The 13850-nt window shown below is 49.2% G+C and overlaps 2 protein-coding genes across 2 annotated transcripts; one reads left to right on the forward strand and one right to left on the reverse strand.

Moving 5' to 3' along the window:
* The first annotated feature begins 1289 nt into the window (after positions 1–1289).
* On the forward strand, positions 1290–1870 carry LOC119325794. Its single transcript, XM_037599523.1, has one exon. The coding sequence runs from the start codon at positions 1381–1383 to the stop codon at positions 1618–1620; it is 240 nt and encodes a 79-aa protein (XP_037455420.1). The 5' UTR covers positions 1290–1380; the 3' UTR covers positions 1621–1870.
* Positions 1871–3179: 1309 nt separating this feature from the next.
* LOC119325793 lies at positions 3180–4445 on the reverse strand. Its single transcript, XM_037599522.1, has 2 exons — positions 4134–4445; positions 3180–3645 (listed from the first exon to the last, which is right to left on the reverse strand). Exons 1-2 carry the CDS (start codon positions 4242–4244, stop codon positions 3415–3417), a joined length of 342 nt encoding a protein of 113 aa, XP_037455419.1. The 5' UTR covers positions 4245–4445; the 3' UTR covers positions 3180–3414.
* Positions 4446–13850: the final 9405 nt, after the last annotated feature.

Raw genomic sequence — 13850 nt, forward strand, 5'->3', positions numbered from 1 at the left:
GGCGGCGCTGGGTCACGGCGACGGCGGCGCGGGAGGAGTCGCGCGGCGGCGGCGGCGGCGGCGGCGCGAGAGTCGGGCGGCGGCGGCGGCGCTGGGTCATGGCGGCGGCGGCGCGGGAGGAGCGCGCGGCGGCGGCGGCGGTGATGGGGTGGCGGCGGCGGCGGGAGGAGTCGCGCGGCGACGGCGGGGGCAGTGAAAGGCGAGAATTAAAACCTAAAATCTGATACCATGTGAAAAGATGATTTGCAATACAATAATCGTTGTATTGATGGGGTGCTGGTGCACGTATATATAATACAAGGAAAGACTTCTACCTCAACTATACAAGACTAGGAGGTGGGCCACAACTCCATACACGTGCAATACAAAACACATACTCAACAATAACAATGAAGCAAATTTGGTGTTTGGATGTTGGTATATTTTCATTTGAAGGACAATTGACATGTGAAATTTAATGAAGTTTGACTTAGGATAAAGTTAGAAGTACAGTTATTTTGGAATGGATAGAGTAACCCTGAACGATTCATACTATCACTAAAGTTCTTGGTTCAACTGAAAAAAATAAACAAAGCTTTTGGTTCACAAAAGAAAGAAAAAACAAGAAGGGAGATCTTGCCCAGAAGATGACCGGCACTCCTAGATGCTCACTGGTTGATGAACCGTAAACTCCTTCGATAACTTGGTCAAGCCAATCTCCTCCCAAAAAAGTAATCCCACGACTCCAAATGGGCCAATTCGAAGCTTATAATTATAAACGCCACGCACTTGCTGCGGTTTAACTCCGGGACAAGCAAGCCTCTCTTGAACAGATCAAATCAGGCGACCCGTTCACCGGCCCGTCCGCTGAAACAAAAGGGCAGGTCACTCTCACGACATCGGTCTTGCACGCACGCACGCGACCAGGCTGTAATTTCGTCCGGCAGTACTAATAACCAACACATTTTTTGGTTGTTTGAGACAAAATAACCAACACATTTCATTCAGCACCTGTGACCGCGCACTGTTTGACCGACACGCGGGCCACAAGCCCACAATGATCGGCGCAGGCCCACCGGTCGGCGTCTCCGCGGCTGGAAGCTTCGGACTCGCAGCCAGGCCGTATGTATGGACGTGGACCGCAGCCCCCGTCGTGAGTGACGCCGGTCAAAACTGGCATGCAGCAGCCAACGAGACCACCGCGTCCCGGTCCAAGACGTATCCGGCCTCCTCCGCGTTCGTTTCCTCCCACGCGTGTCTTCTGGAAGGACCATCCCGATCCCCTCCCGTTGATTGGTTGCCCGAAGCGGGGCCGCGCATGCCCCTATAAAACCCCGCCATTCTCGCCCTGACTGACCGCAGGAGAAGCTTTTGTTCGTCTCTTGATTGAGATCGTTCTTGATGGAGCGCAAGAACTCGTTTGGCTCGTCGTGGGCGGACCAGTGGGACTACGGCAGCGACCCGGCCCCGCGGGCCGGCGGCAAGAAGCAGGGCGGCGTGGAGAAGACCAAGGCGGCCGCGGCCACGGGGCTGAAGAAGGTGAAGGAGGGCACCGCGCACGGCTTCCAGTGGATCAAGGGCAAGGTGCAGAAGAAGAAGCAGGGCGGCGCCGCCGGCGACGACGCGGCTGCCGGGTATTGATTAGCCAGGCCCCGTTCCCGGCGGGCGGATGGAAATGGATGCATGGATGTCCGGTCGATTGACTGGGCGATCTCTTGTTTCCTGTCGTTTAAATGGTTCTGTACATACAGGTTTGCCGTTTGATTCAGGGTTGACACCACCACGTAGATCATCTAGCGTTCAGATCTCTGCTTATTGATTGGTTCTTTGTTCTTCCTCTTGTCCTGTTCTCGATTGATCCGATGAAATTTGCGGCTGATTGGTTCGTTCACTGACGCTCGCCGGCAGTTGCCTTTGTTTGTTCGGGAACGCGGCGCGTGATCCTCAGATCTGCCGACTGTCACCTCCGGCAAATTTCGGTTCAGTTTCGTTATCTGAATTCTGAGTACAGACTACACAGTCTAGTGGAATGATCAGAGTATATGGGAGTTTGCATCTAGTACAGTTGCATAGTTGCATTTCGTCCTTCACAGATGAAATGCACTCATTTTTCATCTACTTCTGTTTCAACACAAAGATAATTAACACTGAGAAAGTGATGTGGAACTTCCAATTCTGTGGGCAATTCAAACGGCACTGTATCAGCATAGTAGCACTGTTTCAGCTTTATATAAACGTACTTGCTCTAAGATTTCAGAAATGGCATGTCAAGGACAAAGTATCCTTGCTCTAAGATTTCAGAAATGGCATGTCAAGGACAAAGTATCAACCTCCGTAGAGTTGCAGACATTTTTTTTTTGAATTTTAGTTGCAGACATTGTTAGAGACGGTTGGATTTAGAAGAAATGTCTAAAATAGTTGCATACTTGCCCTCTGTATGGAGCATTACTCAAAAGTTCAACTCAGAAGAATAAACTCGGTGGCCATTCAACTACTGAGATGGTGAAGGTCAGTGCAATCCGAACGGTAAAGGATTTAGAATGCATATGCGCTAGATAACAAAGATGCTAAAAGCACTTGATGCTCACAGAAAGCCCATAGAAGCAACCAATTTAATTAAAGTTTAAAGAGAAAAGTTTTCTATGATAATGCTTGTAGAGTCACCCAATTTTTCACTTGGTACAACTACCTAATTCTGTCATCTTCAGTCGTGAACCAATTCACTTTTAGTACCCAATCATGTAATCAGTTCATGTCACACACGAGATAAGCAGAACAGGACAACATATACACACTGATTAACCATCCTCTAGCAGTCCAGCTGCTTGCTGATGTGGAGTTCATCAACTCTTATTTCGCTGGAAGAACATTGGCAAAGACACGGTTTCACCTAAATGACGTCGTTGACAGGATGGATTCCTGACTAACAAAGTGCAAAGCAGATCAATTATGAGCCATTGGCCCATTGCCATCTGATAGTCAGTCACAGGGCATTATCCCTTGCTGCATGTATCTTTTCAGTTACCCTCTATTCCAGAGCTTTACGCATCCAGTGACATTCTTGCAAAGTGCATCCAAGTTCAGTCGAGGAGAAAAATACTCCCCAAAATTCTTGTCTTAAATTTGTCTAGATAGACAAATCTAAGACAAGAATTTTGGGACTAGATAAATCTAAGACAAGAATTTTGGGACGGAGAGAGTAATTCAGAAGCTCAATATTATTTATTCTGCGGGTAGTGGCAACTTGTATAGTAGTACCAAGATCAGATTGTAGTGCTGAAGGCCACTGAACTGAAGGGGGGAGAAACATTACACATACAGTAGCACCTACTACTAGATACCAAGCCTAGTGGTTGACATACCAACTGCAGAGCTAGTGACTTGACAGGCCATGACTGCACGCACTCGAGCATACAACAAGGGAACACCTCCCACTTATTTCTGATCGTACCTCCCCTGCTCGACCCGCTGCTTGAACTTCTCCTTCTCGTCGTCGGACTCGCCGAGCACCGCTTCCTTGGTCTCGTGCACCGTCTCCTTTGCGCCCTCGGCGACGTCGTCGGTCTTCTCCTTGGCCATTTTCAGGAACTCCTCCGCCGTCGTTCGTGCCTTCTCTCCGATTTCGCCCAGCGTGTCACTGTCGTCGTGTTTCTCTGTCGAGTGGTGCTGGAAAGATCACAATAAAAGAGAAAGGTTATAGAACACATTCTCAGATGTTCCACTGGAGATCAATTTCAGCAGTACGTATCTATGCACGTACTCTGTAGTGGGTAAACTGGACTTGAACACCTGCATATTCGACTTGCTACATCATTCATATCCACTGACGTGCCGACTGCTCTGCCTTCTTAAACACAATCTGTTTTCCTATTGGTACTCTCTACAAGGTTTCCTAAGAGGAATCGAGTCCTACACATTTTAGCAGTCTTTTTTACATCACATCTCTCCCATATACTCTATCTGCAACTCTGTATGCAAGAGGATACAACTGCTTAGACAAATTCACAAAACTAGATTGCTCTGCTACATGGTATTCACTACTCACTTCTGATGGCTCATGGAGTCATGGAGTAACAGATCGTGGCACTAGCAGAGCAATGAAACGCTGAATAAAGCATCAGAAAATTAAGTGCAGATGTGATCTCTGAACTCACCCTGGGCAGTAGAACGCTGTTGCCGAGCGCGGGCAGGGCGGAGGGATCTCCCACGGCGCTCCTGGAGGGGCAGCCGATTCCCCTCCCGCCATGAACGAGCAGCCGCTTCATCTTTGACGCTGCAAAGTGGATCTCAACTTCCAAGTCGCTCGCAGAGATGCAAAAATGGCTTCGTGCTCGGGCCCGAAGTAGTAGCAAGGCGATAGGGATGGGGGATGTGACGATGTGATCAGGATTCACGAGCCGCCATTTGCGCTATAAGAACTGGGGAGGCGTGGACAAAGGACACGGGAGTTGGCACGTGGAGGGGGAGCACCTCGGCACGTAGCGAGTTGGCATGCGGAGCTGTGCAAGGCCTTGGTTGGCTTTTGTGGTGGTGTGGCCTTTGGCTTTGCAAACTTGTTGGAGTGCGTGGCCGATTTGCATTTACTACTGCTGCTGCTCGGGTCTGGGGACAAGCAGGAATCCAATGACCTGTCGAACTGGACGTGTATCCCAGTGAGAACTGGCCGGTGTTTGTGTTCGGTGCATCTGAGGTCGTGTGTTTATAAGTTGAATTCTTTCCGGATTTGTTTCCCTTCGACGAGGGAAGGGCCATGACGGCGGTCCTAGTGCTCGTAGTCGTCGTTAAATGACCAAGTATGTATGTGGCTAGATGATACGCCGCGAGTTGCTGCCGTAACTTTGTTAAAAAAATACATAAATACAAAGTAGTTACTAAAAAATAACTAAATCTAATAAAAAGAACGTACAAACTTGAAAAACAATAAAAGAAAGTGTTAAAAATAGAATTCAAAAGAAAATGTGACTAACATAAACGTATGATGTGGCAGCGTTACATGCATAGTCTAATGAAAAAATAATTATAATTTATAAATTAAATGCATGACTTGCTTATGTAGCAGATTTTACATGGTTTAATGAGAGAGAAGACTTAAATGCATGTCTTAGTAGGACATTGAGGTGGACATTCTGCATGTTGAGAGAATTGTGATCAACTTTTTAAGAATGTAGGATTCCTATTGCTTCTTGTGTTCTTTTGTATTGTCATGATGTTTGATGAGCAGATCGAAAGTTTCTTTCGTAAAAAGAAGAATTTTTTTAAAACATAGCAAAGATCATAGATCGAGCATAGCAGGTTCAATTTACAAACGGACATAGCATACGAAACTCACAATGATCGAACATGGCAAGTTTCATCAGACATAACAGAGCATATTAACAAAGTTCATTCGATGATGGATAAAGGTAGAGGAGGGCGTCGGACTTCACCGGTTCCTCATCGGCTGCTTTTCCTTGGGTTCCTGAACCGGCGGTTGTATCTTCGTCATAGGCGTCAGCCGATGGATGGTCGTCGTCGTCATCGCTGGTTGTGCTGCTATCGGAAGAGGAGATGAGTGGATCCCCACCAGACGTTGGGCTGCACGGGCATGCTCCTTCGTGAGGCAGGCAACTTCCGCTGAGGTGACCATCTTTTCCTTGGCGAGGTGCTCCGACTCCTCGATGCCGATCGAGAGCTCCATTGTACTTTTATGGCAGCGACGACGGTGGGCGTCCGTCTCCGCCGAGGTGAAGGAGAGGTGGTTGACGTCATGGAGGATGTCATCGCCGGAGTCGGCGAGCGAAATGGCTCCGACCCGGATCTACACGACCTGCAGCTAGACTGGCTAGAGCCAGCCCACGCCACTCTCTGTCTTGCATGACGAGCGGCCCGCGCCTCTGACTCTGGTAGCCGTGAATGCACTCAACGGTGTGGGCACGAGCACCAAGCACCGCCCGAGAGTAGCAAGGGCTGGAGGTGCCGGGCGCCGCCTGACGATGGAGATGCGAACCGTGATAGGCCGCCATGGGCCGGCGTGGAGCTGTAGCTTCCCCTCCGGGCCACCGAGGAGGTTGAGGACACTACAAAGATTGAGATCCTGCCATTGTACATCCGTGATCAGTGGAAGGAAAGTTCCTCGTCGTCCTCCTCGGGGTTGGATTCCTCCTTGAGGAGTGCCTCCCATTCGATGGGGTGGGACTTATTGCCAAATCCACTACCGGAGTTGGCCATGCTGACACTGGGTGGGGACGGGACAAGGAGGGGAAGGAAGGAGATGGGTAGTGGACGGAAGCAAAAGTGGTCAAGACTATGGAGGAGGACTATGGTTTGATCCGGGGTGGGTTATATGTGGGGTCGGATGGGCCGGTACGAAATGATGGTCACGTGTCCCCTGCAGCACGGGATGCGGAGGCCCCTGGGGACGCGGCGTTTGCGCAGGGCATAACGGCGGCGTCATGGTCGGCTGGGCGGGCGATCATGATGGCTGCGGTGGCTGCGAGGCCCTGCCCAGTCATGGAGTGGCAGGGGCGGCAAGCGGCTGGTGCTGGCGTACATGGCGGCTGGCGGATCTGGCGGTGGCGGCTGGCGCGGCGAGGCAGGGCGTCGATGGCGGGGTCCGGCGTGGCCTGGGCCGACTCCTGGATTGGCGCAGAGGGTGGTGTGGGTAGCGGGCGACATGATCTGCGGGTGGCCGCCCCTGCCTCGGTTTCGGGCTGGTGGGGGTGGCGGCGCAGTGGTAGTGGCTGGCTGGGCGTGCTGGTTTTGTCTGTGTCAGGGCCTTCCTGGTCCGGCGCTTGGACATCGGCGGGCGGTGCGAGGAGGCATCTCCGGTGAGCTTCCTTGGCTGCGGCGGCGGGTCAATGTGGTACCCCTCTTCGATGGGCGCACGTTTGCGGGTGGCCTCACGGAGATGTGTGCCAGCTACCATGGTGGGGCGACACGTGTGATTGATGGGGAGCTCGGTAGAAGGGATGGGTGGCCTTGATGCAGTGGCGCCACCTATCACCGGCACATCTGCCGGTCCGGATGCGTTCACTCCTCCTTTTCCCCCTTTCCTCGTGTTCGGCGGGGAGCTTGGTTGGACGTACGGATAGCCATGATGTAGCCACGCTCGTCACCTGTCGCTGGCACACCTTCGTGCTGGTCCAGATTCGTGTGCTCCGCTTTCTCCCTCTTTCCTCAGCCATGGACGGGCTGGCACAGGCCTACTAGAGGAGTGCCTACGGTTGGATCTATCGGACGAGGGATGCCGATTGGTTGAAAGTCGGGGCCTTTGTGTAGGTCTCGGGGTGGTTTGGTTGTAGGGTGGGGGCTCTGGTGGCGGCAGGCGTGGTGTTTGGGGGCGGAGCGTGTGTCTCTAGTGCGGGCGGGCAACCATGGCCACGCAGGTGGCATAGTTGCGGGTGGTTGACGGATTTAGGGTGCGACAGAGGGGTGTGAGCACCGAGGTACACCACTTACCTAGTCCTTTGATTGGCCGACGGTGGCGATGGCAGTTGAGGTCGTGCCCTTCCTGAAGGCTCAGTCGTGGTGTTCCCACTCCTACTGTAAAGGCATATTTCTCCCTAAGTAGTTTTGGTGATTGATGACAATGCCTTTGCTGATTAATCATGTGCTTTGAGCATTTAAGATATCTCATGGCTAGGCACTAGACGATTCGATGCCCCTCGGAGCCTATCAAAGACGGCGGTTCTCTATGTTTTTTTGGGTGGATATGAGTCGTAGGAAAGCCGTACTATTAGAGGGGGTCCGCTTTGGAAAGGTATGGGTGGAATCAACACGTACACATCCCCATATGCACCCACAACTTCCTTTCCCTTCTCTGGAGCTTCTCCATGTTTTCTGTGGTGTTTCAGCATCTTGCCAGCGGTAGTACCGCTAGTGCCCACGGTAGTACCGCTTATGCGGTAGTACCACTGGGTACTTCCATGGCACTATCGCTTAGGGTTTCCCCGAGCGTGCAACGTTCTGTTGTCGGTTTGCAATTCACGGTAGTAGGGCGGCAGTAGCACGGTAGTACCGCTCCCGCGGTACTACAGCCCGTACTACCATCTCCACTACCGCTTGTGGGGTCTTCCTCTGTGCAAGGTTCTTTTCCCACTTTGCGCTAAGCAGTAGTAGAGCGGCACTAGGACTGTAGTACCGCTTCGCATGGTACTGCCGCCCCTGGCACCCTCTACTACCGCTGCCTCTCCAGGTCTAAAAACCCTTGGCGGTAGTACCGCCAGGGTCAGCGGTAGTACCGCTCCTGCGGCACTACTGTAGGTACAATCTATGTGTTTTAGGCTTGTGCAGAGTAGTACCGCCTAAGCGGTAGTACCGCTCCTAGGAGTGGTAGTACTGCTTAGCTGTGGGCAGAGGGCAGAAGACGGTTGGATTTTGTTCCCTATATAAAAGGGGAGTCTTCTTCTTCCTAGGGTAGACCTCTTCCACCCAAGCTCCATTGCCTTTCAAAAGCTCATTCTTACCCGATCTCTCTCCCTAGCCAATCAAACTTGTTGATTTTCTAGGGATTGGTTGAGAAGGCCCCGATCTACACTTCCACCAAGAGAAATTTGACTCCCCCCACTAATCCCTTGCGGATCTTGTTACTCTTGGGTGTTTGAGCACCCTAGACGGTTGAGGTCACCTTGGCGCCATATTCCATTGTGGTGATGCTCCGTGGTTTCATTGGGAGCCTCCAATTCGGTTGTGGAGAGAGCCCCATCCTTGTTTGTAAAGGTTCGGTCACCGCCTTCAAGGACGCCAAGAGTGGAATCACGGCATCTCGCATTGTGTGAGGGCGTGAGGAGAATACGGTGGCCCTAGTGGCTTCTTGAGGAGCATTGTGCCTCCACACCACTCCAATGGAGACGTACTTCCTCTCAAAGGGAAGGAACTTCAGTAACACATCCCCGTCTCCATCGGCTCCACTCTTGGTTATCTCTTACCTTTACTTGTGCAAGCATTTATTGTGTTGTATCCCTTGCTTGCTTGTGTGCTTGTTGTTGCATCATATAGGTTGCTCACCTAGTTGCATATCTAGACAACCTATTTTGTTGCTAAGTTTAATTTGGTAAAGAAAAGAAAAAAATTATTAGTTGCCTATTCAACCCCCCTCTAGTCAACCATATCAATCCTTTCAATTGGTACCAGAGCCTCGTCTCTTTATTAAGGACTTTACCGTCCGAAGAGTATGGTTGCATTGGCATCGGAGATGAGAGGGAGGAACACCCCCTTGTGAATCCTTCCTCGTATAATGGCTGATGGGGGATCCTCGGTCTCTCGTGAGGAGTTCAATGCGGCTTTGGACACATTGAAAATCTCCATGACGGACGAGGTTAAAGGCATGTTTAAGGAGTTTCTTGATGGGTTTAAATTATCCACCGGACTGTTGGAAGTGGTCGAACCCGCTAACAAGGTGGCGGATGCTAACTCCAAAGATGGAGAAGCTAGTAGTGAGCAAGTTCCTTTGCCTAGTGGTAGGACTGGGAGTGGCATCTTTGCCCATGTTGAGCCTCCCTTCACCTATGGAGGATCGGCCCCTTCCACGCATATGAATCATGTTGGTCTACCTCCTAAGCTTGTGAAAAATGAGGATTTTGCAGCTTGGGTGTATCGCTTTAAACATCATTTAAATCATAGTTCTACTAACCTTTGGAGAATTATTGAGAAAGGTTTCTACCCGCATGATCCAAGCAACTTCACTCCGAGAGAAGCCGCGGATCGTCAATTCAACGAGTCTGCTCTCTTCATTCTCCAAGAAGCTATTCCCCCTGAAGATATTGCGCATCTCCGTCCTTTCACCATGGCCAAGGAAGCATGGGAGCATGTTGTCTCCTTGTACAAGGGAAGTGCAAGCATTCAACACTCAAACTTTGAAGTGGTGCAAGATGAAGCCGATGAGTTTGCCATGGTTGAGGATGAAGAACCTCGAGAGATTTATCGAAGATTAACTACTCTCGTGGTCTCACTCCTAGATCATGGGCGATGGAAATATGCCCTAGGGGCAATAATAAAGTTGTTATTTATATTTCCTTATATCATGATAAATGTTTATTATTCATGCTAGAATTGTTGGGGAACGTAGCAGAAATTCAAAATTTTCTATGCATCACCAAGATCAATCTATGGAGATTCTAGCAACAAGAGAGAGGGGATTGTATCTTCATACACTTGAAGATCGCGATGCAGAAGCGTTACAAGAACGCGGTCGGTGGAGTCGTTCACGAAGCGATTCAGATCGCGGCCGAATCCGATCTAAGCATCGAAGAACGGTGCCTCCGCGTTCAACACACGGGCAGCCCGGTGACGTCTCTCGTGCCTTGATCCAACAAGAAGAGAGGGAGAGGTTGGGGAAGACTCTGTCCAGCAGTAGCACAACAGCATGGTGGTGATGGAGGAGCGTGGCACTCCAGCAGGGCTTCGCCAAGCACTACGAGAGACGAGGAGGGAGAGGGGTAGGGCTGCGCCAGGAGAGATGTAAACTCATGTGTCTGGCAGCCCCCAAACCCCCACTATTTATAGGAGGAGGGGAGGGTGCGCCCCCTCTAGGGTTCCCACCCCTAGGGGGGGTGGCAGCCCTAGATGGGATAGAGGGGGGCGGCCAAGAGGGGGAGAGAGGGGGTGCACCCTAGGGTGGGCCTTTAGGCCCATCTGCGCCTAGGGTTTCCCCTCTCCCCTCATAGCTGCGACTTGGGCCTTGGTGGGAGGCGCACCAGCCCATTCCGGGGCTGGTCCCTTTCCACTCTAGGCCCATGAAAGCCTCCGGGGCTGGTGGCCCCTCCCGACGGACCCCCGGAACCCTTCCGGTGGTCCCGGTACATTACCGGTGACCCCCGAAATACTTCCGGTGGCCAAATCCTCACTTCCTATATATTATTTTTTACCTCCGGACCATTCCGGAACTCCTCGTGATGTCCGGGATCTCATCCTGGACTCCGAACAACATTCGTTAACCACATACAAACTTCCCTTATAACCCTAGCGTCATCGAACCTTAAGTGTGTAGACCCTACGGGTTCGGGAATCATGCAGACATGACCAAGACATCTCTTTGGCCAATAACCAACAACGGGATCTGGATACTCATGTTGGCTCCCACATGTTCCACGATGATCTCATCGGATGAACCACGATGTCAAGGATTCAAGCAATCCCGGACATCAATTCCCTTTGTCAATTGGTACGTTACTTGCCCGGGATTCGATCGTCGGTATCCCAATACCTCGTTCAATCTCGTTACTGGCAAGTCACTTTACTCGTTCCGTAATGCATGATATCGTGACTAACTACTTAGTCACATTGAGCTCATTATGTTGATGCATCACCGAGTGGGCCCAGAGATACCTCTCCGTCATACGGAGTGACAAATCCCAGTCTTGATTCGTGCCAACCCAACAGACACTTTCTATGATACCTGTAGTGCACCTTTATAGCCACCCAGTTACGTTGTGACGTTTGGTACACCCAAAGCACTCCTAAGGTATCAGGGAGTTACACAATCTCATGGTCTAAGGAAATTAGTCTAAGGAAATTACACTTGACATTAGAAAAGCTTTAGCAAACGAACTACACGATCTTGTGCTATGCTTAGGATTGGGTCTCGTCCATCACATCATTCTCCTAATGATATGATACAGTTATCAATGACATCCAATGTCCATGGTCAGGAAACCATGACCATCTGTTGATCAACGAGCTACTCAACTAGAGGCTCACTAGGGACATGTTGTGGTCTATGTATTCACACATGTATTGCAGTTTCCGGTCAATACAATTATAGCATGAACAATAGACAATTATCATGAACAAGGAAATACAATAATAACCACTTTATTATTGCCTCTAGGGCATATTTCCAATAGTCTCCCACTTGCACTAGAGTCAGTAATCTAGTTCACATCACTATGTGATTGTAACGAATCCAACACCCATTGGGTTTGATCATATCTCGCTTGTGAGAGAGCTTACTAGTCAACGGGTCTGAATCTTTCAGATCTGTGTGTGCTTTACAAATCTCGATGTCATCTCCTAGATGCAGCTACCATGCTCTATTTGGAGCTATTCCAAATAATTGTTCTACTATATGAATCCGGTTTACTACTCGTAGTCATCCAGATTAGTATCAAAGTTTGCATCGATGTAACCCTTTACGACGAACTCTTTTACCACCTCCATAATCGAGAAAATTCCTTAGTCCACTAGTTACTAAGGATAACTTTGACCGCTGTCCTGTGATCCATTCCTGGATCACTCTTGTACCCCTTGACTGACTCATGGAATGGCACACTTTAGGTGCGGTACATAGCATAGCATACTGTAGAGCCTACGTCTAAAGCATAGGGGACGACCTTCGTCCTTTCTCTCTCTTCTGCCATCGTCAGGTCTTGAGTCTTACTCAATACTCACACCTTATAACACAGCCAAGAACTCCTTCTTTGCTGATCTATTTTGAACTCCTTCAAAATCTTGTCACGGTATGAATTCATTCGAAAGTACTATTAAGCGTTTTGATCTATCCTTATAGATCTTGATGCTCAATGTTCAAGTAGCTTAATCCAGGGTTTCCATTGAAAAACACTTTTCAAATAACCCTTTATGCGTTCCAGAAATTCTACATCATTTCCGATCAACAATATGTCAACAACATATGCTCATAAGAAATGCTATAGTGCTCCCACTCACTTCTTTGGAAATACAAGTTTCTCATAAACTTTGTATAAATCCAAAATCTTTGATCATCTCATCAAAGCGTATATTTCAACTCCGAGATGCTTACTCCAGTCCTTACAAGGATTGCTGGAGCTTTTGCATACTTGTTAGCATCTTTTAGGATTGTCAAAACCTTCTGGTTGTATCAGATACAACCTTTCCTCAAGAAAATCGTCGAGGAAACTATATTTTGACATCCTATCTGCAAGATTTCATAAATAATGCAGTAGCTGCTAATCTAATTCTAATAGACTCTCAGCATCGCTACGAGTCAGAAAGTCTCATCGTAGTCAACTCCTTGAACTTGTCGGAAAACATCTTAGCGACAAGTCGAGCTTTGTTAATGGTGACACTTACCATCATTGTCTGTCTTCCCTTTTAAAATCCATCTGTACCCAACAACCTTATGACCATCAAGTAGTTCTTCCAAAGTCTACACTTTGTTTTATACATGGATCTTCTCTCGGATTTTATGGCCTCGAGCCATTTGTCAGAATTCGGGCCCACCGTTGCTTCTCCATAGCTCATAGGTTCATTGTTGTCTAGCAACATGACCTCCAAGACAGAATTACCGTACCACTCTGAAGCAGTACGCGTCCTTGTCGTCCTACGAGGTTCAGTAGTGACTTGATCCGAAGCTTCATGATCACTATCATCAGCTTCCACTTCAATTGGTGTAGGTGCCACATGAACAACTTCCTGTGCCCTGCTACACACTAATTGTAGTGATGGTTCAATAACCATATCAAGTCTCGACCATCCTCCCACTCAATTCTTTTGAGAGAAACTTTTCCTCGAGAAAGGACCCGTTTCTAGAAACAATCACTTTGCTTCCGGATCTAAAATAGGAGGTATACCCAACTGTTTTGGGTGTCCTATGAAGATGTATTTATCCGCTTTGGGTTCGAGCTCATCAGGATGAAACTTTTTCATATAAGTGTCGCAGCCCCAAACTTTCAAGAAACCACAACTTAGGTTTCTCTAAACCATAGTTCATACGGTGTCATCTCAACAGAATTATGTGGTGCCCTATTAAACTGAATGTGGTTGTCTCTAATGCCTAACCCATGAACGATAGTGGTAATTCGATAAGAGACATCATGGTATGCCCCATATCCAATAGGGTGCATCTATGATGTTCAGACACACCATCACACTATGGTGTTCCAGGCGGTATTAGTTGTGAAACAATTTCCACAATG

The sequence above is a fragment of the Triticum dicoccoides genome, chromosome 6B (genome assembly GCF_002162155.2).
Source record: "Triticum dicoccoides isolate Atlit2015 ecotype Zavitan chromosome 6B, WEW_v2.0, whole genome shotgun sequence".
Lineage (NCBI taxonomy): Eukaryota > Viridiplantae > Streptophyta > Magnoliopsida > Poales > Poaceae > Triticum > Triticum dicoccoides.

Bases quoted from the DNA above. Each gene is read 5' to 3' on its own strand.
- LOC119325794 (XM_037599523.1), top strand. From the start codon at position 1,381: ATGGAGCGCAAGAACTCGTTTGGCTCGTCGTGGGCGGACCAGTGGGAC.
- LOC119325793 (XM_037599522.1), bottom strand. From the start codon at position 4,244: ATGAAGCGGCTGCTCGTTCATGGCGGGAGGGGAATCGGCTGCCCCTCC. The intron at 3,646-4,133 runs GTGAGTTCAGAG...TGATCTTTCCAG, and splicing joins ACAGCGTTCTACTGCCCAGG to CACCACTCGACAGAGAAACA.